The 21,619-nt window shown below is 47.8% G+C and overlaps 1 protein-coding gene across 10 annotated transcripts in view; it reads left to right on the top strand.

Moving 5' to 3' along the window:
* Positions 1-5,970, top strand: part of KDM5C (lysine demethylase 5C) — a 32,055-nt gene extending 26,085 nt beyond the window's left edge. For 4 of the 10 annotated variants that reach the window (XM_044911734.1, XM_021703055.2, XM_044911733.1 and 1 more), the window contains 8 exons: positions 321-679; positions 1,283-1,421; positions 1,867-2,046; positions 2,200-2,337; positions 2,529-3,128; positions 3,407-3,476; positions 3,613-3,812; positions 3,917-5,970. In XM_044911734.1, coding sequence (XP_044767669.1) covers positions 321-679; positions 1,283-1,421; positions 1,867-2,046; positions 2,200-2,337; positions 2,529-3,128; positions 3,407-3,476; positions 3,613-3,812; positions 3,917-4,282 — 2,052 coding nt within the window. In that variant the 3' untranslated portion in view covers positions 4,283-5,970. Of the gene's footprint in view, positions 1-320; positions 680-1,282; positions 1,422-1,866; positions 2,047-2,199; positions 2,338-2,528; positions 3,129-3,406; positions 3,486-3,612; positions 3,813-3,916 lie in introns of all 10 variants that reach the window. The other 6 variants (XM_021703000.2, XM_044911732.1, XM_021703183.2 and 3 more) reach the window with 4 other exon arrangements.
* The last annotated feature ends 15,649 nt before the right edge of the window (positions 5,971-21,619 follow it).

Raw genomic sequence — 21,619 nt, forward strand, 5'->3', positions numbered from 1 at the left:
CAGAGTGTTTTTAGGGCAGAGGGTCTCTTGGTGCTGTACATCAGAATCCTCTGGGGACTAAAACAGAGCATAGACTCCTGACCAAACCCTATTAAGACTCTCTAAGGGTGGGGCCCAGGAATCTGTGTTTTAACAAATTCCCCAGGGTATTTTAGCGGGCAGGGAACCTTAGGGCATGGCAGAGGAGGAGAGCTCAGCCCACGTTAGGCTCTCTTCCCAAATACTGGCGGGTAAGAAGGTAGGTGGGGCAAAAGTATTTGGTGGTGGGACCTCCAAGTGGGTCCAGCTGAGGAGTTCGTTCTTCTTCTGTATCCTGGTAGGGTATTCTGGAACAGGTGGAGGCCTACCAGGCTGAGGCCCGTGAGGCCCTGGCCTCACTGCCCTCCAGTCCAGGGCTACTGCAGTCCCTGTTGGAGAGGGGGCAGCAGCTGGGGGTGGAGGTGCCTGAGGCCCAGCAGCTCCAGCGGCAGGTGGAACAGGCACGATGGCTGGATGAGGTGAAGCGCACGCTGGCCCCCTCAGCCCGAAGGGGCACCCTGGCTGTCATGCGGGGACTGTTGGTCGCGGGTGCTAGTGTAGCCCCTAGCCCTGCTGTCGATAAGGCCCGGGCTGAGCTGCAGGAGCTGCTCACCATTGCCGAACGCTGGGAGGAGAAAGCCCACCTCTGCCTGGAGGCCAGGTAGGTCCAGCCGCCCCCCAACCCCCTCCCCCGCCCCGACTTTCAAGGTTTAGTGGGAAAGCGGATGGGGTGATTCCCATGGGTGGCCTTGGGTACCAGACTCCAGTGCTGGTGTATTGACTTTCTTCGTTTTTTTTGTTCCCTAGCTTATCTTTCTTTCTTTTTTTTTTTTTTTAAACTACATGTACACATAGAGACAGAGCTAGGCTTACGGGGAAGCAGAGATGGACAGATACAGACATGGATAGAGGACTAGCCCCACTGGCTGACATGGGCACACGCACTAATGGGCGGACAGGTGCCGGGCAAAGCCCCGCAGGGCCCCCTGACAGACTGCGGCACCAGGGGAGCCCCGCCGCTTGTTCCGGCTGTGCGAGCAGGCTGACAGGCAGACAAGCCGAGGTGCAGAGGCCACGGCGGAAGTTGGGTGGGGGCGTGCGGTCTGGAGCGAGCAGGACCGGCAGCCCCCTGTAGGCAGAGTGCTAGCAAGTAGGCCCAAGTGGCCGCTCCAGGGGCCCCTGCCGATGTATCTGGTGGGCAGGCCAGGCTGCCGGTCAGGCAGATCACTCTAGACTGAGGCCTCTTTTTTCCCCCTACCTTTAGGCAGAAGCATCCACCAGCCACGCTCGAGGCCATAATCCACGAGGCAGAAAACATCCCTGTTCACCTGCCCAACATCCAGGCTCTCAAGGAGGCTCTTGCTAAGGCCCGGGCCTGGATAGCTGACGTGGACGAGATTCAGGTGAGGACCCTGTCGCCCCCTGAACCTCCACCCTAGATCTTCAGTCCAGCCAGGGGAGCTGGCATACATTGGGTTAGGCTGGGTTGGCTAGAGAAGCAGTCCAGCCCAGTGAGAGGAGGCAGAATGTGCTTGGCAGCGAGCCATGGGAGGCCAGCCTGAGGGTGGAGAGGTTGCGGAAAGGGTCAGGAGGGTAGGGGCAGGGAGGGTGGAAGAGGCAGGCCACAACAAAATGATGAGTCCGATGGTCACGGGCACTGACCGGATTACCTGCGGGCTGAGCCAGCGGCTGTGGGGGTTGTAGGGGGCACTTCCCTTAGCATGATCCCTGTTTGGTTCTGCCCAAAGACTGCAAGTCTGCTGCCTCTTCCTGGCTCAGGGCCGGGCACAGAGTAACCTCGGTAGATGCTGGCAAGTTGACTTGAGCTCTCTCTTGCCTCTGCCCCAGAATGGCGACCACTACCCCTGCTTGGATGACTTAGAGGGCCTGGTGGCTGTGGGCCGGGACCTACCTGTGGGGTTGGAGGAGCTGAGACAGCTAGAGCTGCAGGTGCTGACAGCACACTCCTGGAGGGAGAAGGCCTCCAAGACCTTCCTCAAGAAGAACTCTTGCTACACACTGCTGGAGGTGAGGCCTGGGCCCTGACACCCCAGCCTCTCCTGCCTCCGGCCCGGCTGTTGCAAGGCGGCTCACAGGAGACGGGGGGGGGGGGGGTTGGGGAGCCCTGGCAGTGGGAGGGAGGGGAGGCCTACTCATCCGCGCCCTGTCTGCCTGCCTTAGGTGCTCTGCCCGTGTGCAGATGCCGGCTCGGATAGCACTAAGCGCAGCCGGTGGATGGAGAAGGAGCTGGGGTTGTACAAATCTGACACGGAGCTGCTGGGACTGTCCGCACAGGACCTCAGGGACCCAGGCTCTGTGGTAAGGAGCGAGGACCCACAGTGAGAGGAGAGCCTGGCGGTGATAAGTGTCTGAGCGGGGCCACCCTGGGCGGACCGCTTGCTCCCTGGGCCTCGCTTCTCCTGGTTTGGGAGTAGGGTGCTAATGGGGCCAGAGGAGGGAGGGGACGGACGGGCCGCTGACCTCCTCTCCCGCTGTCCTGGGCATGCCAGATCGTGGCCTTCAAGGAGGGGGAACAGAAGGAGAAGGAGGGTATCCTGCAGCTGCGTCGCACCAACTCCGCCAAGCCCAGTCCACTGGCGTCGTCGGCCACGGCTTCCTCTGGACCCTCTGTCTGTGTGTGTGGGCAGGTGCCGGCTGGGGTGGGAGCGCTGCAGTGTGACCTGTGTCAGGACTGGTTCCATGGGCGATGTGTGTCGGTACCCCGCCTCCTCAGCTCCCCGAGGCCTAGTCCCACCGCGCCCCCACTGCTGGCCTGGTGGGAGTGGGACACCAAATTCTTGTGTCCGCTGTGCATGCGCTCACGGCGCCCGCGCCTGGAAACCATCCTGGCACTGCTGGTGGCCCTGCAGAGACTGCCCGTGCGGCTGCCTGAGGGCGAGGCCCTGCAGTGTCTCACAGAGAGGGCCATCAGCTGGCAAGGCCGCGCCAGGCAGGCTTTGGCCTCTGAGGACGTGACTGCTCTGTTGGGACGGCTGGCTGAGCTTCGCCAGCGGCTGCAGGCTGAGCCCAAGCCTGAGGAACCCCCTACCTACCCTTCAGCCCCTGCCTCTGACCCTCTCAGAGAAGGCAGTGGCAAGGATATGCCCAAGGTGAGCTGCCCGCTCCAGCTCTGGCCCTCACATTCCTGTCTCCTAGCCCCCGCCCCCGTTTAGGCTCCAGCCCTGTCCCCGCTCTCTGACTTCTGACCTCTCTCTCAGCCTGGCCTCCCTGCCCCATTCTACATTCTGTCCAGATCCCCCGACTACTCCCTGCCGCAGCCTTTGTCTGCTCTCCTCCTCCAGGAGGCAGAACGTGCCGAGTCGGGGGTCGGTGGGGAATAGGGCCTGGTTCTTCAGTCACCACCATCCGTTCTCGCTCTCTTTGGCAGGTCCTGGGCTTGCTGGAGAACGGAGACAGTGTGACCAGCCCTGAGAAGGTAGCCCCGGGGGAGGGCTCAGGTAAGAGAGGTAGGTCTAGGTGTGGGTAGGCTGCTGATTGGATATCCCCAGTGCCCCGTGTGCTCCTCGGCTCGGGGGGGGGCGGGGGTACAACCCGGAGCAGCCTCTAACCCAGCCTGTCCCCGCAACCCACCAGACCTGGAGCTGCTGTCCTCGCTGTTGCCACAGTTGACTGGCCCCGCGTTAGAGCTGCCTGAGGCCACCCGGGCCCCTCTGGAGGAGCTCATGTTAGAAGGGGACCTGCTTGAGGTGACCCTGGATGAGAACCACAGCATCTGGCAGCTACTGCGGGCTGGGCAGCCTCCAGACATGGAGCGGATCCGCACACTTCTAGAGGTGAGGACAGGGATCATGGACAGGGCCAGGAGGTCAGGCCAAGGAGGCAGGGATCCCAGGCCTGACCACTGGCCCACACCTCTTTCTGCCTGTCTGATACACAGCTGGAGAAGGCAGAGCGCCATGGGAGCCGGGCACGGGGCCGGGCATTGGAGAGGCGGCGACGGCGGAAGGTGGATCGGGGTGGGGAGGGCGATGACCCAGCCCGAGAGGAGCTAGAGCCAAAGAGGGTACGGAGCTCAGGGCCAGAGGCCGAGGAGGCCCAGGAGGAGGAGGAGCTGGAGGAGGAGACTGGGGGTGAGGGCCCCCCCCAACCCCTGCCCACCACTGGCAGCCCCAGCACCCAGGAGAACCAGAATGGCTTGGAGCCGGCGCTAGGGGCCACTTCAGGCCCCTCGGCCCCTTTCTCTACTCTGACTCCTCGGCTGCATGTGCCCTGCCCACAGCAGCCGCCTCAGCAACAGTTGTGACAGTGGCTGAGCCTAGCACAGACCCCCCACAGAGAAACCCCCTTGGCCTCAAGGATCCTCTTTCTGACCATCAAGCCTGCTTCTTGGGAGGTGGGCAAGAAGGGGGGATGGCCACCCCCCCCCACCCCACCCCCCGAGCCCACTCCTGAGTCCCTTGACTTTTATATTCTGACTCCAAGGTATTGTTCAGACCTCAGCTCCTGGGGGCCGGCCCCTGGAGTCCCCCTCCCTGGTAGCCTCTAACCAGCATTCCCAGACACCTGAGGCAGATAGACAGATGGATGGGCAGGTGGGCAGGGGGGTGGCTGGGGCTGGGCCAGCACCATTCCAGAGACAAGGCCAGTGCGTATGCAAACTGGGGGAAAACTCCTCTCCCTTCTCTCCCCAGTTCTGGCCCTGGCCAGGCCATGCTACACTAACCTCACCTCCCTCTCACTCTTTCTCCTCCCTCCCCTTTCCTGCCTCTCCCTCCCACCCCCCCACCCCGACCCTACTTTCTCCCCCCCTTCCCTCTCCTTTCTCCTCCCCCTTCCCCTGACTGTTCCACCCAGGAGGAGGAAACTTCACATAGCTGTGCTCACGGTTTTTTATTTTAAATGAATTTGGTTGGGGAGCTGAGCAGGCTCCCTGTGATCTGAAGAAAGCTTTTGGTGCTTGTCCTCACAACCACCTTGACCTTCTCTCCCTGTCCTGCCCTGTCTCCTTTCCTCCTCCTGGGTTCATGTTGTAATAAAAGAAGATCGTTGGTGTGTAATTAATTTGTTCAAAAAAAAAAAAAAAAAAGGCAAAACAAGAAATTTGGTTCCAACTGAAGCCTATTTTAATTTTATTTTATTATTTTCCTCTTGTTAGAAATAAAACCCTTAGCAACATTTTTTGGAAATATGTTTCTGAAGTGCATTTCTCTTTGAAGGGGGAGAACAGTGCCTCCATCACCTGTCAGCGGAGGGCTGAAGTCTGGGAGCTCTGGGTTCTGAAAACAAGTTCTACCGGGTTCTCCTTACCTGTGGGCAAGACATCCTGAGTCTCCCCCCACCCCATCCCCAAACCAGTTTTCCCCATCTCCCAACAGATGGGCCTGACACCTCTCGCCTAAACTTCTGCCCCAGCCCCCTCCCACTTTATGCCCTCCAGTCCGTCCTCAAAGCCCCCCCCAGAGGCATTTTTGGTTTTGGCTTTATTGAGGTATAATTTATACATCGTAAAGTTTACCTGTTTTAAATGTAAAATTCAGTGATTTAGAGCGATGTTTCTAAAATACAGAACTGATCATGTCACTCTTGCTGCTTAAAACCATCCATGATGCTTTATTGCCCTTAAGAACAAGGTTATATTTATAATCTCATTCTTTCTGGAATGCTTTCCTGTCCGACCCATATGCCATGTTCAGGGATGCTTCCCTGACTTTTCTCTACCCTAAAGGGTTTCTTTGGCCCCTGTGAATGGAGAGTAAAGCTCAGATGTGTGGTCATTTGCAGCCCAAGTTCACTTTTACAGCTTTATTGTGATATAATTTATATACATGATACAGTTTACCCACTTAAAGTATACAGTTCAGTGGCTTTTAGTATATTCTAGTTGTGCAACCGTCACTGCAAAAGATTTTAGAATGTTTTTTCATCATTCCAAAATGAAACCACACTCCTTAGGCATCACATCCCCGTCCCATCCCCCCACCCCCCACCCCATCCCACCCCACCCCCCCCCCCCCGTCCCCCTGGCCCTTCAACCCTAGGCTACCACTAATCTATATGGATTTGCCTATTTTGGACATTTTATATAAATGGAATCATACAATTTGTGATCCTTTGTGACTGTGTTCTTTCACTTAGCATAATGGTTTCAAGCTGAGTTCGCTTTTAAATGTAAATATGAATGGTGCCTTTATATTGGACAGTTTTCTTCCCCCCCCCCCCCCCCCTCCCGGCCCCCGCGTTCTGTTTTGTTTTGTTTTAGATTTCATTTATTTAGAGAGTGAGCGTGTGTGAGCAGGGGGAGGGGCAGAGGGAGAGAGACTCTCAAGCAGACTCCCCACTGAGTGCAGAGCCCCAACCTGGGGCTCAGTCTCATGACCCTGAGATCATGACCTGAGCCGAAACCAAGAGTCGGATGCTCAACCGACTGAGCCACCCGGGTGCCTCCAGAGTCATGGAAATGAGGGTGTTGGACTAGATCGGGGACTATCACTACTCTGCCCTTTCTCATCGTGCGTGTTCACTCAGTGGGTTCATTTTGCTCCATTTCTCCCCCTTCCCAAGATTTCCAATTGATAGGAACCTAGTGATGAGTGAGAAGGCCCACCCTCTTCTGGTAGCTTTGATTGGTGGGAGGGACTGGCTCAGGCCTGCCTCCAGTCTTCTGGTCAGGAGGCACTGGGCTGTACAAGTGAAGGGGAGGCAGAAGCCAGTGGACACCCCTGTCCTGCACCCAGTTCAACCCCAGGCACCGGTCTAGGGGAAAAGGCTGGCCTTTTGTCTGCCTGCCTGTTTGGAATTGGTCATGAAAGGAGGATTGTTGGAGACACCTCAGAAGAGATGGGCTTGCGAGCTACGACAGAGACAGGAGGGGGCTCAGGCTCAGCACTTCACTGCCATTCCCACCTGAGGCAGTCTGCCCCCAGAAGTGGCCCAACAGGACAGGAAGAAGGGTACCTGTGACCTCCAGCAGCTCCCAGGCCAGCAAACTGCTGGGCCCAGGCTGGGGTCTTCCAGGTTACGGCCCAGCCCTCAGCGGTTTGCAGAGCACCTTTTCCATCTCGGCACTGCCCTGCCCCGTGCCTCACAGCGGACGTGCATCCTGGGGCTTCTGCCGGAGAGGCCCCCGCTCCGAGCCTGTAAGCCCCAGGTTAAACATGGCCTCTTCCAGAGAGCTCGCTCTGGTGGCACAGAGGTCGCCCTTTCCCAGGCACTCACCTAGGAAGGAGTGACTGGCCGTGGCGGGGAGGGGACGAGTGAGGGGGCAGACGAGTGGGGGATGGGGAGAAAGGATCCCGAAAGAAGAGGGTATCCACGTCGAAGTTGTTTTCTAGGAGACACCTCCTTGCGCTGCTGCTGCATCCTCCCAGAGGTTATCGCGTCGCTCAGGATGGCTCCTGAGTCTGCAGGTGGCCAGGAGGGGAAGAGGACGTACTTCTACTGAGGACTTAGCCCAACTCCTTCTCTCAGGCCCAACTGACTCCTTTCCTCCTCCTAGTGCTTCCACTGTCCCTTGCGTGGCATCTGAAACACTCTAGGATGAATGGGTCTGCTTCTCCCACCATTCCGGGAGCTCCCTGAGGGAGGGCAAGGCCCAGGCCCAAGTCCTCTGTCCCCGCTTCTCCCCAGGCTCCTGCACAGTCAGGGCTCCGAAGGAGGGGGACAGGAGCAGCGTTTGGAGCCCCACTGCATATGAACTCTATTCCCTTCGCACTACATAAATCTCATTGGTAAAGGTGTTACCCTATGAGAGTGGGGTCTGGACCCCAGGTCCGTGGTCACTGGGGGCCTGAAGGAGCAGACGCTGACCGTGCTGCTCAGAAGTCCTGAAATTGTGGGGATGGGAGAAGAGGGATTTCGAGGCAGATACGGCCTCCGCCCCTGGGGCACTCTTTGCAAAGGGAAGGGAGCAGTCCCTTAGGAACCCCCTCCTGGGTGCCAGCTCCATGTGACATTTCACAAAGTTCCCGTCGGACACGCGGGAAGCAGACCCCTCAAAGAATAGGCCTGGCCTGGGCATGTCAGCCCGGCAGAGCTGGGATGCCCACCAATTCTGAGCCTACAGCTCTGTGCTGCAGGACACAAGGGGCCCAAAGTAATCAGCCTGCACCCAGGAAATATTTCATGGGTGTGGGGGCTCCTTATTGGTCTCTGCCACTGGCAGGTGGGGACTCAGCAATGCTACAGCCAGATCAGCCTTGGTAGGTAGAAGTCCGTGTTGCTGAACTTGTGCATAACCTTCATGCCTGCCTGTGTTCATTATTGTTGAGTAACAGATTACTCCAAAAACTTGGTGGTTTAAAACCATGACATTTATCTCAAAATTCCTGTAGGTCAGGAATCTGGGCACGACTTAGCTGGCTCTCAATTTCGGGGTCTTGCAGGCTGCAGTCAAGGTGTCAGGCGGGCCTGCAGTCATCTCAAGGCTCGACCAGGGAAGGATCCGCTTCCAAGCTCACGTGGGTGTGGGCAGGATTCAATTCCTTGAGGGTGGTTGGACTAGGGCCTCAGTTCCTCACTGCCTGTTGGTTGCCCTGAGGTCCTTGTAATGTGGGCCTTTCTCCATAGGGCAGCTCATAACATGGCCACTTGCTTCATCACACCAGTCAAGTGAGATGAGACCGAGAGAGAAAATTGCATGAGTGCAAGATGGAAGTCAGTCTTGACCCACTCTCTGAAGTGACATCCCACCACTTTTGCAATATTCTCCTCAGTAGGAGTAAGTCCCACCACTTTTGCAATATTCTCCTCAGTAGGAGTAAGTCACTAGGTTCAGGCCACACTCGAGGGAAGGGGATGACACAAGGGTGTGAATACCAGGAGGTGAAGATCATTGGTGCCATCTTGGCAACTGACTAGTATAGCTCATTCTCTGGCCCCCAATGATTTACATCCCTTCCACTGGCAGAATACATTCACCCAATTTTGGCATCACCTCAAAGTCCAGAATCTCATCGAAATTAGGACCAGATGTGAACATGGCCCCTTGGGTGTATTCCTGAAGTATGACTCCTTAAGTACTATTTTTCTCCACCTGTAGATCTGTGAAACTTATGACCCAAGTTATCTGTCCCCAACACACCAACATGCAATGGTGAAACAGGCACAGGGTAACTACCACAGACATTGCACTTCAAAAAGGGGGAAAATGGGAGACACAAAGGAGTCGTTGGTCTGTAGCAAGTCCGAAATCCAGCTGGGCAAATGGAAGTTCCTTGATTAGGTCATACACACCCACAAGGGACATTGGAAACTGTAGTCCGAATTTGTCCTGAAAAGGAAGAGGAAACAGGTTTAACGACCACCTAGCTAGTCTCTGCCACACCTCCTGATGTATTTCTCAAAGCCCTTGTGAAAGGAATGTCCACGTGGCCAGAGAGTGGGTTTAAATGGGTTACACATGATGAGTTAACTCCAACATTCTTGTTGCCCTAAACATCTGGAGAGCAGCTATGTTCACCACTACGCTATCAACACCACTGGCATTTAGAGATTCCTCCCTCTACATTGTATATCTGGCATCTTAACCTCATTTAACACAGGCTACCGTTGAGTACAGCTTTCAGTCAGTCAATAGAACAAATCTTAGAAATGCTCCTAGCTGCTTCAGCTAACACAGTACATCCAGGATTGCTGATAAGTGGGCACCCATATTGAAATGTATGACCTTACCAACCAAAAAAACCCCCCAAAAGTAAAAGTCCAGGGCCAGAGGGCTTCACAGGCAGATTTTACCAAACATTTAAAGAAGAGTTAATACCTATTCTTCTCAAACTGTTCCAAAAAATAGAAGAGGAAAGAAAACTTCCAAATTCATTCTCTGAGGCCAGTATCACCCTGTTACCAAAACCAGATAAAGACACCACAAAAAAGGGAACCACAGGCCAATATCTCTCATGAGTATAGTTGCAAAACTCCTCAACAAAATGGTAGCAAACCGAATCCAAAAATACATTTAAAAAAACCATACACCGCGATCAAATGGGATTTATTCTCAGGAGGCAAGGATTGTTCAATATTCACAAATCAATCAACATGACACAACCACATTAATAAAAGAAAGGATAAGAATCATAGGATCATTTCAATAGATGCAGAAAAAGCATTTGACAAAGTACAACAGACTCTCATGAAGAAAACCCTCGGCAAAGGAGGTCTAGAGGGAACATATCTCAACATGATAAAGGCTTTATATGAAAAATCCACAGCCAACACCATACTCAATGATGAAAAGCTAAGAGCTCTTCCCCTAAGGTCAGGAACAAGACAGGGATGTCCACTCTCACCACCTTTATTCAACATAGTACTGGAAGTCCTAACCACAGCCATTAGACAACATAAAAAAATAAAAGGCATCCAAATTCCTAAGGAAAAAGTAAAACTTTCACTATTTGCAGATGACATGATACTATATAGAGAAAACCCTAAAAGACTCCACCAAAAAACTACTAGAACTGATAAATGAATTCACTAAAGTCGTGGGATGAAAAATCAATGTGCAGAAATCTGTTGCATTTATATACACTAATAATGAAGCAGTGGAAAGTGAAATTAAGAAAATCCCACTTATAATTGCACCAAAATAATAAAATATCTAGGAATAAACTTAACCAAAGAGGTGAAAGACCTATACTCTGAAAACTATAAAACACTGATGAAAGAAATTCAAGACAATGCAAAGAAATGGAAAGACATCCCATGCTCATGAGTTGGAAGAACAAATATTGTTAAAATGTCTACACTACCCAAAGCAATCTACAGATTTAATGTGATCCCTATCAAAATACCTACAGCATTTTTCACAGAACTAGAACAATCTTAAAATTTGTATGGAACCACAAAAGACCTCGAACAGGCAAAGCAATCTTGAAAAAGAAAAAGAAAAACCAAAAATGGAGGTATCAACAATTCCAGAGTTCAAGTTATATTACAAAGCAGTAGTAATTAAAACAGTATGATACTGGCATAAAAATAGACACAGGGGCACCTGGGTGGCTCAGTCGGTTAAGCGACTGCCTTCGGCTCAGGTCATGATCCTGGAGTCCCTGGATCGAGTCCTGCATCGGGCTCCCTGCTCGGCGGGGAGTCTGCTTCTCCCTCTGACCCTCCCCCCTCTCATGTGCTCTCTCTCTCTCATTCTCTCTGTCTCAAATAAATAAAATAAAAATCTTTAAAAAAAAATAGACACATAAATCAATGGAATAGGATAGGAAACCCAGAAATAAACCCACAATTATATGGTCAATTAATCTGCAGCAAAGGAGGAATGAATATACAATGGGAAAAAGTCTCTTCAACAAATGGTGTTGGGAAAACTAGACGGTTAGATATAAAAGAATGACATCACTTTCTTAAACCATACACAAAAATAAACTCAAAATGGATTAAATAACATAATAAAATTTAAAAAATGCAAAAAAATGGATTAAAGACCTAAATGTGGGAAAGGAAACCATAAAATCCTAGAAGAGAGCACAGGGAGTAATTTCTGTAACATCAGTCGGAGCAACATTTTTCTAGATATGTCTTCTAGGGCAAGGGAAATAATAGCAAAAATAAACTATTGAGACCATATAAAACTAAAATGCTTCTGCACAGCAAAGGAAACAATTGACAAAACTGAAAGGCAACCTACAGAATGGGAGAAGATATTTGCAAATGACATATTGGATAAAGGGTTAGTATCCAAAATATATAAAGAACTTTTACAATTCAACACCAACCCCCCCCCAAATATTCCAATTAAAAAATGGGCAGAAGACATGAATAGACATTTCTCCAAAGAAGACATGCAGATGGCCAACAGACACATGAAAAGATGCTCATCATCACTTATCATCAGGAAAATGCAAATCAAAACCACAATGAGATACTACCTCACACCTATTAAAAGGGCTAAAATCAAAAACACAAGAAACAAGTGTTGGCAAGGATGTCAAGAAAAAGGAACCCTCTTGCACTGTCAGTGGGGATGCAAACTGATTCAGCCACTGTGGAAAACAGTATGGAGGTTCCTCAGAAAGTTAAAAGTAGAACTACCCTATGATCCTGTGATCACACTACTGGATATTTACCCCCAAAATACAAAAACACTAATACAAAGGGATACATGCACCCCTATGTTTATTGCAGCATTATTTACAATAGCCAAATTATGGAAGCAGCCCAGGTGGTGTCCACCAACAGATGAATGGATGAAGAAGAAGTGAGAAGCACACACGCACACACACACACACAGGAATATTATTCAGCCATAAAAAAGAATGAAATCTTGCCATTTACAATAACGTGGATGGAGCCAGGGAGTATAACACTAAGTGAAATAAGTCAGAGAAAAACAAATGCCATATGGTTTCACTCGTATGTGGAATTTAAGAAACAAAACAAGCAAAGGGAAAAAAAGGGAGAGAGAGAGAGAAGCAAACCAAGAAACAGACTCTTAACTATAGAGAACAAACTTATGGTTACCAGAGGGAGGTGAGTAGGGGAATGGAGAAAAAGAGAAGTTTGACCCTACCAAAACCAGATAAAGACATCACAAGAAATGAAAATTATAGACCAATTTCCCTTATGAAGATAGACGCAAAACTGCTCCACAAAATATTAGCAAGTGCAACCCAACAGTGTATTAAAAATAGTATACTCTATTATCAGTGGGATTTATCCCAGGAAAGCAAGAGTGGGTCAACATCAGAAAATTGATTGTTATACATTACATAATAGAACAAAGGGGAAAACCTACATGATCACTTCAATTGATGCAGAAAAGGCCAATAAATTCAGCAAAGTCGCAGGGTACAAGATCAACATATAAAAATCAGTTGTGCTTTTATACATTAGCAATGAACAATCCAAAAATGAAATTAAGAAAGCAGTTCCATATACAATAGCATCTAAAAGAAATACCTAAAAATAAATGTAACCAAGGAAGCCAAAGACTTGTATATTGAGGGGCGCCTGGGTGGCTCAGTTGGTTAAGCGACGGCCTTCAGCTCAGGTCATGATCCCAGGCTCCTGGGATCGAGTCCCACATCAGGCTCCCTGCTCAGCGGAGAGCCTGCTTCTCCCTCTCTCTCTGCCTGCTGCTCTGCCTACTTGTGCTCTCTCTGTGTCAAATAAATAAATAAATAAATAAATAAATAAAATCTTAAAAAAAAAAAAGACTTGTATATTGAAAATTAGAAAACATTGCTGGAAGAACTTAAAGGAGACATTCTATGTTCATGGATTGGAAGACTGTATATTATTAAGATGTCAAGTAGTGTGCAGATTCAACACGATCTCTATCAAAATTCCAACAGCCTTTTTTGCAGAAACATGGAAATGCCAATCTTAAAATTCATATGGAATTCAAGGGGTCCTGAATAGCCAAAACAATCTTGAAAAAGAAGGGCAAAGTCAAATGGCCGAGTAGTTCTCTTTTTTTAAATTGAAATGTAACTAACATACAGTGTTATATTAGCTTCAGGCATACAATACAATGATTCAGCAATTCTTTTTTATTTATTTATTATTTTTTAAATAAATTTTTTAAATTTTATTTATTTGAGAGAGAGAGAGCATGAGCAGGGCAGGGCAGAGGGAGAGGGAGAAGCAGACTTCCTGTTGAGCAGGGAGCCCAACGTGGGTCTTGATCCCAGGACCCTGGGATCATGACCTGAGCCAAAGGCAGACGCTTAACCGACTGAGCCACCAGGCACCCCTGATTCAGCAATTCTATACATTACTCAGTGCAAGAGTGTCAAATCCATTCAATGGGGCAAAGATAGTGTCTTCACTAGATGGTGCTGGTTCAGCTAGATTTCTACATGCAAAAGAATGAAGTTGGACCCATACCTTATATTTTTTGTAGCTAATATTACCATTTTTCTGTGCTTGAGAGTAGGGGTAAGAGAAGATCCCACAGAGAAGGTGGTGATGAGCTACTTGGAAAGATGAGCAGAAGTTTGCCAGATTATGAGGAGAGAGAGGAGAATCAACCTGAGGGTTGAGCAGTATCTAAGGCCTGGAGACCAGACAGCAGGGATCAGCTTGTCTTGCTGGGAATGACTAGAACACCAGAAGTAGGGTGGGAGGGACATGAGGTGGGAAACTTCAGGGCAATACTTTATAAGGCTATGGTCATTGAGGCAGGTGGAGAGAGCCCTGACTTGAGAGCCCCGCAGATGGTGACCTCCAGAAAGATGGCAGCTTCAAGGCAGTGCTGGATGACACACAGCCCTTTGAGGTGAAGAGACTTCCCTCCACTTCATGTTCCAGCTCCATTCCCCTCCCCTTGGGCACCTGCCAGAAGGTCCCTCCTTTCTTTCCTGGGAAGGAAGGTAAATGAAAATGGGGAAGGAGACCTGGGCCCAGCAAAGTCACCTAGAGAACCTGTGATGAGATCTGAATTTTGTGGGATGCTGGGGCAGGGGATGGGGAAAGGGAAGTGGTTCAAATAAGGAGAGCGGAGGAAGGCAGCCATGATAAAGGCAGGAGTCTGTGTGTGAGAGAAAGATGGTAGGGAGACACCAAGAGCCTGCCTTTGAGCAGAAAAGCCTAATCTGAAAGAGTTTGGGAGCTGAGGCTTATGAGGGAGGCACTGGACCCTGGAGGTACCCCCCTGGGCCGAGACCATCATTTTCCAAAAGCCACTTTGGGTCTTAATTACCCCTCTCCCTCCCTTGGCTGCACCCACTGCCTCCTTCCTAGTGGTTTCCTGACACTCAGGCCCCAGGCTCTTCTGAAGTTCTTCCATCATTCCCACACACCCTTCCCTCCTTGAGGAGAGGGTGTCCCATGTTTTATCCTCATGATCTGCTCTAGGTAGGTAGACCAAGGACTTGAGAGGAGTGAAACATCCTGTATGCCCTGTTCTACTGATAGATTCTCCAGTACTTCCTTCCCTTGAAAGGACTCCACACAGCATCTTTTCAGGGGATTTTAGACAGTGGGGTGTCTCTGGGGTTTTCTGACAAAGGGTTAGCTCTGGGGAAGGAAAGAGAGCTTCTGGACACATACAGGGCTGAGTGGAGGTGTGTAGAGGGCATAGGAGTTGCATTCTCAGAGTCAGTAGAGAGGTATGAATAATGACTTTACCATGGTCTTGATCCAAAGGGAGACTTTGAAAAGAAGGTGGTTCTGAGGACCAGAGTCAGGGAAGCTAGTTCAAACAGGTCAAGAAATCAGAGTTTGGAAGGCATCTGCGAGTCCTTCACAGTATAGAATTATAGAAGCCCTGGTTGGGGTCCAGGCTTCCCACAGTACTGGGACCCCCAGTGTAGCCCTCACAGAAGGGAAACCTTCGGAGATACCTTCAGGTGCAAACAGGCCTACAAAGGCTACGACAAGGAAAGCAGGCCATAAGGCTAACAGGCACATGAAGAAATGCTCAAACTAAGTAGCCATCAGATAAATACAAATGTCAAAAAATCGATATTATTTTACGCCTTTTAGACTGGTGAAAAGAATTTTAAAGCAGAATAAGGCCAAGTGTTGGGGGGGGTGTGTGTGTGTGTCTATAGGAATCCTCATGAACTGCTGATGGGAGTGAAGATGGAGCAGCCCTTTTGGAGAGCTTAGTCAAATTAAGATGGAGCTTAGTCAAATTAAGAAGATACTCTATGACCCAGCAATGCCACCCCTTGACATACATTCAAAAGAAATTCTCCCAAAGGTGCAGAAGGAGACATGTTGGAGGATGCAGATCACAGCAAAACTTGTAGAATGGCAAAGAATTAGAAGCAATCTGGGTGTCCATCCCCGGCGAGTAGACAGGAAAAATAAGGCGTTTGAACACCATGTAGTGCTATGAGGTAGTTGAGGTTGATAGTAAATCTACACACAGCCTCATGAATAAATCTTCCAATATATTGTTTCCATTTTTCATCATAGCCAAAAAAATGGAAACAACCCTAATGTCCATACCCGATGAATGGATAAATAAAATGGGGTTTATCCATACAATGGAATATTATTTGGCAATAAAAATGAGTGAAGTACTGACCCATGCTCTATGAAGGGATGAGCCTTGAAGACATTTTGTTAACTGAGAGAAGCCAGACACAAAAGATACATATTGCACGACTGCATCTTTATGAAATGTCCAGAAGAGGCAAATCGATAGAAACATAACAGAGATTAGTGGTTGCCTAGGGAGGCACTGGGGGAGGTTGGAGGGAAATGGGGAATGACTACTAATGGGTACAGGTTTTCTTTTTGAGGTGATGAAAATATTTTATACTTACATTGTGGTGATGATCAAACAACTCTGTGAATATGCTAAAAGACACTGAATCGTACACTTTAATGGGTGAATTGTATGATATGTGAATTACACTTCAGTAAGGTGCTATATATATTATGTACATTTTAGAGGTAATTATATCTCATTAAAGCTGCTATATATAAACATATTGCTGATACATAAAATATCTATATCATCTATCATCTATTTATCTATCTAAACATATTACTTGCCCCTTAGGAGAAATGGTTGATTCCAGGGCTGGGACTAGAGAACTAAGAAGGGCTTAAAAAATGAAAGAAACATCAGAAGCACAAAGAAGCCAACTTGAAGGATCTCCTAATGTCCAAATCTGGGACAATTTGAGCAACAAAATAAATCATGGATGAATGAATTATAATCCATAAAATAAAATAAAACTTCATGAGTCCATATAGAAATAAACACATGGGGGCGCCTGGGTGGCTCAGTTGGTTGAGCATCTGACTCTTGATTTCGGCTCAGGTCATGATCTCAGGGTTGTGAGATCCAGCTCTGTGTCAGGCTCTGTCCACGCTGGGGGCGGAGCCTGCTTACGATTCTCTCCCTCTCCTTCTTCCCCTTCCCCTCTCTAAAAAAAGAAACAAACAAATGACCAAATAAATGAGTGAATGAATAAATAAAGAGGGTAGAAGGCAGCATCTTCACCACAGTAGAAGTCTAATAAAGTCTTAATAAATGTAGAAGGAATGAGTGAAATAGGAAATCACTATTTGGTAAATGCCACAGTAACAATTGTATCAGGCACGAATCATGAAAAACAGGATATTTACATAAATACTTTGAATATCTCCTCACAAGTTAGTTACTAGTTACTACTTTAAAGTGGCGAACACCACCTTAATCAAGTGATAAATGTTAACATCACCCCAAATAAGACATATGGATATATATACCTCCTGTTCTGACGGACTAAGAAGGGTGCATCACTTCCGTGGTATGCTTTTTCTTCCCCCAAGTTCTTATTTAAATTCCAGTTACTTAACATACAGTGTGATATTAGTTTCAGGTGTAGAATTTAGTGATTCAACACTTACATACAATACCCGGTGCTCATCACAAGTGCCCTCCTTAATCCCCATCACCTATTTGACCCATCCCCCTCCCACCTCCCCTCTGGGAGCCATCAGTTTGTTCTCTATAGTTAACAGTCTGTTTCTTGGTTTTCTTCTTTTTCCCTGCTATGTTCATTTGTTTTGTTTCTTAAATTCTGCAGATGAGTAAAATCATATGGTATTTGTCTTTCTCTGACTTATTTTGCTTAGCATAATACTCTCTAGCTCCATCCATGTTGTTGCAAATGGCAAGATTTCATTCTTTTTGATGGCCAAGTAATACACACACACGCACACACACACACCACACCACATCTTCTTTATCCATTCATCAGTTGATGGACATTTAGGCTCTTTCCATAATGTGGCTATTGTTGACATCAGGGTGCATAAACATCAGGGTGCATGTATCCCTTCAAATTAGTATTTTTGTATCCTTTGAGCTAAATACCTAGTAGTGCAATTGCTGGGTCATACATTAGCTCTATTTTCAACTTTTTGAGGAAGCTCCATACTGCTTTCCAGAGTGGCTGCACCAGTTTGCATTCCTACCAACAGTGTTCTCGAAAAAAAAAAAAAAAAAAGCCTAACCTATATGTAATCATGAGAGAACATCAGAAAAACCTAATTGAGGGATAGCTACAAAATAACTGACCAATACTTTTCAAAAGTGTCCAGATCGTGAAAAACAAGGAAAGACTGAGGAACTGTCACAGACAGGAGGAGACTAAGGAGACGTGATAAGTAATTGTAATGGAGGAATCCTAGAACAGAAAAAAGACAATTGGGGAAAAACTGGTAAACTCTGACTAAAGTTCAAGGTAAAATTTGAATAGATTAATTTAATAGTACTGTATCAATATTCATTTCCTGGTTTCAATAATTTTACTGTGATCGTGTAAAATGGTTACATTTGTGGAAGCTGGGTGAAAGATAGATGAGAATTCTTTGTACTTGTTTTATAATTTTTTTAGAGAGAGGGAGTAGAGGCAGAGGGCAAGGAAGAGAGAGAATCTTAAGCAGGCTCCATGCTCAGTGCGGAGCCCAACGTGGGGCTCAATCTTACAATCCTGAGATCATGCATGACCTTAGCTGACTGAGCCACCCAGGCCCCCCTAGTTTTGTAACTTTTTATTTTGGAAATTATTACAAAAGAAAAAGCTAAAAAATTAAAAGGTACATATCATTATGTAAACAAGTAGGAAACAGAATGAAATATGCAACTTAAGACCCTTAGATACTGTTAACTTAAAACAGCCAGTTTTTTTACCAGCAAGATGGGTTTATTCAGGAAGAGCAGAATTGCAATTTGGGACATGAAAGTTACAGCAAAACCATAGGCAAGTCCAACAAACAAAGGAGAGGAGTTATTTTATGGCAAAGAAGGAGGAAGTTGGAAGGGGTTGTTTTTGTTTGTAAGTTTGCTCTTGTTTTTTTTTAATTCTAGTGGAAGGGGTGGTTTTGAATGGAAGTCCATTGGAGAAAAGCAGGAGTTCAAGGTGCTGACTGTTTCCCCTTGGCTGAGCTGTAGGGGTAGTCAGTTTCTTGCAGGAGATGCAATGTACATCTTTTCCTGTTGGGGCCTGTGACTGATGTTTCCTTTCTGTTGACAATTCCTCAGTTGGGGTCCAAAATTGACAGTTCTTCCTATGTATGATGTTGAGTAGAATGGCTCCCCCTTCTGGCTTCCCAATTCCACTTTAGTGAGGTTTCCCTTTATTAATTTTCACAATACATTACAAATACATGCAAACACAACAGTCTACTTTACCAGGACACATACAAACAAAAGGTTGTACATTAAAATATTAGCTTGATTCCCTGAGAATGGCGAATGGGAAAAGGGGGAATCAGTCATTCAGTTTATGAAGAGATGAAACTTAACTTAGACGCCAGAAGGTTTTCTAGAGGGTGTGGGATTAGATCTGGACCTCACAGGATGTAGGGACTTGGGAGAGTTAAGGGGTGGTCCGAAGTCATGATAGTGGCAACATGTGGGAAATGGAGCTAGATGGGGCTTGGAGGTGAGGCCAAGAGTCTGCGCTGGTCTGAGAGGACGGACCAGGTGCAAAAGGCTTGGGAGTTGAGGCTGGCCAGAGGGGCTCAAGCTCTGGAGATGGCTTCAGGGCCAGTCTCCTCTCTGGCCCTGTCATCTCCTCAACGACTGCCACGAGGTGCTGCTGGGATTGAACCTTTTCCTGCCCTTTACCTGGTATTCAGGCCTCATTCTCTTCTAAGGACCTCCCTTCTAGCACCTTCCTGCACCACCACACCCCCCGCCCCCGGCCGGATAATGGGATCCATTGTGTTGTCCTTTGATCAGGTCCAGACAGGGGGATAGACAAAAGGCCAGACCTTTCCCCTAGACCAGGGATTAGGGTCAGGCTGGACTGGGGGCTGGTGTCTCCATTACTCCTTGCTTCCCTTAACTATAGACCTCAGTGTCCCCAGCTCGGCCTGTCCTGCTGTGTGGCTTATGTGGTCATCTGTTCAACCTGTAGCTTGGCCTGGGACAGCCCCAATATAGGCTCCTCTCGCAACCAAGCATTGCAGAGGGAAAGCTGAGGCCCAAAGGGAGCATAAAGGGACCCAGAAAGGGCAGGCACAGAAAGTGGTACTCAGAGGAGGAGCCCCCCGGCCCTCCCAGGGGCTGCTGAACTGACTGACTGCAAATCTTCCCTCCATCGATTATTGGCTATGTAATTTTTTTTGCAAATGACTTAATCTCTTAGGGTCTCAGTTCCCACAGGTTATATTGAAGGGGAATAGTAGAATAATAGTACCTATCACAGAGGGTTATTGTGAGAAGTAAATGAGATTAGGTATTTAGTGTCTGGCATAAATTAAGTCCCCAATAAATGTTAGCTGCCATTATTATTATTATTTGATGTTCTTTCTCAGTCCTGGTCCTTGGGCTCTCATAGCTGGAGTGACACATCATCCTGGCTGTGGCTATGGCTCTACTTTAGAGGAGGTAGGGGGCACTGAGAAAGGGATGGGAAGTGGGCTTGATGAAAACATGTACTACTTTGTATTTATTTTATATAGTTATGACAAGGGGTACCTGGGTGGCGCACTTGGTTGAGCATCTGACTCTTGGTATTGGCTCAGGTCGTGATCTCAGGGTTGCTCAGATAGGAGTCTGCTAAAGTTTCTCTTTCCCTCTCCCTCTGCCCCTCCCTGCCGCATGTTCTCCCTCTCTGTCTCTCTCTCTCTGTGTCTCTCTCTCAAATAAATAAATGACTACAGCTTTGTAATGTAGCTTGAAGTCCGAAATTGTGATGCCACCAGCTTTGGTTTTCTTTTTCAACATTCCTCTGGCCTTTCGGGGTCTTTTCTGGTTCCATACAAATTTTAGGATTGTTTGTTCCAGCTTTGTGAAAAATGTTGGTGGTATTTTGATAGGGATTGCATTGAATGTATAGATTGCTTTGGCATAGACATTTTAACAATGTTTATTCTTCCAATCCATGAACATGGAACGTTTTTCCATCTCTTTGTGTCTTCCTCAATTTCTTTCGTAAGTGTTCTTTAGTTTTCAGAGTACAGATCCTTTCTCTGTTCGGTTAGGTTTATTTCTAGGTATCTTATGGGTTTTGGTGCAATTGTAAATGGGATCGATTCCTTAATTTCTCTTTCTTCTGTCTCATCAAGACAGTATGGTATTGGCACAAAAACAGACACATAGATCAATGGAACAGAATAGAGCAACTCTATGGTCAACTAATCTTCGACAAAGCAGGAAAGAATATCCAATGGAAAAAAGACAGTCTCTTCAACAAGTGGTGCTGGGAAAATTGGACAGCCACATGCAGGAGAATGAAACTCGACCATTTCCTTACACCACGCACAAAAATAAATTCAAAATGGATGAAAGACCTAAATGTGAGACAGGAATCCATTAAAATCCTAGAGGAGAACACAGGCAGCAACCTCTTCGACATTGGTCCCAGTAACCTCTTGCTAGACACGTCTCCAAAGGCAAGGGAAACAAAAGCAAAAATGAACTATTGGGACTTCATCAAGATAAAAAGCTTTTGCATAGCAAAAGGAAACAGTCGACAAAACCAAAAGACAACCTACGGAATGGGAGAAGATATTTGCAAATGTCTTACCAGATACAGGGCTAGTATCCAAAATCTCTAAAGAACTTACAAAACTCAACACCCAAAAAACAAATAATCCAGTCAAGAAATGGGTAGAAAACATGAACAGACATTTCTCCAAAGAAGACATCCAAATGGCCAACAGACACATGAAAAGGTGCTCAACATCGCTCGGCATCAGGGAAATCCAAATCAAAACCTCAATGAGATACCACCTC

Source organism: Neomonachus schauinslandi, chromosome X (assembly GCF_002201575.2).
Source record: "Neomonachus schauinslandi chromosome X, ASM220157v2, whole genome shotgun sequence".
NCBI classification, from domain to species: Eukaryota; Metazoa; Chordata; class Mammalia; order Carnivora; family Phocidae; genus Neomonachus; species Neomonachus schauinslandi.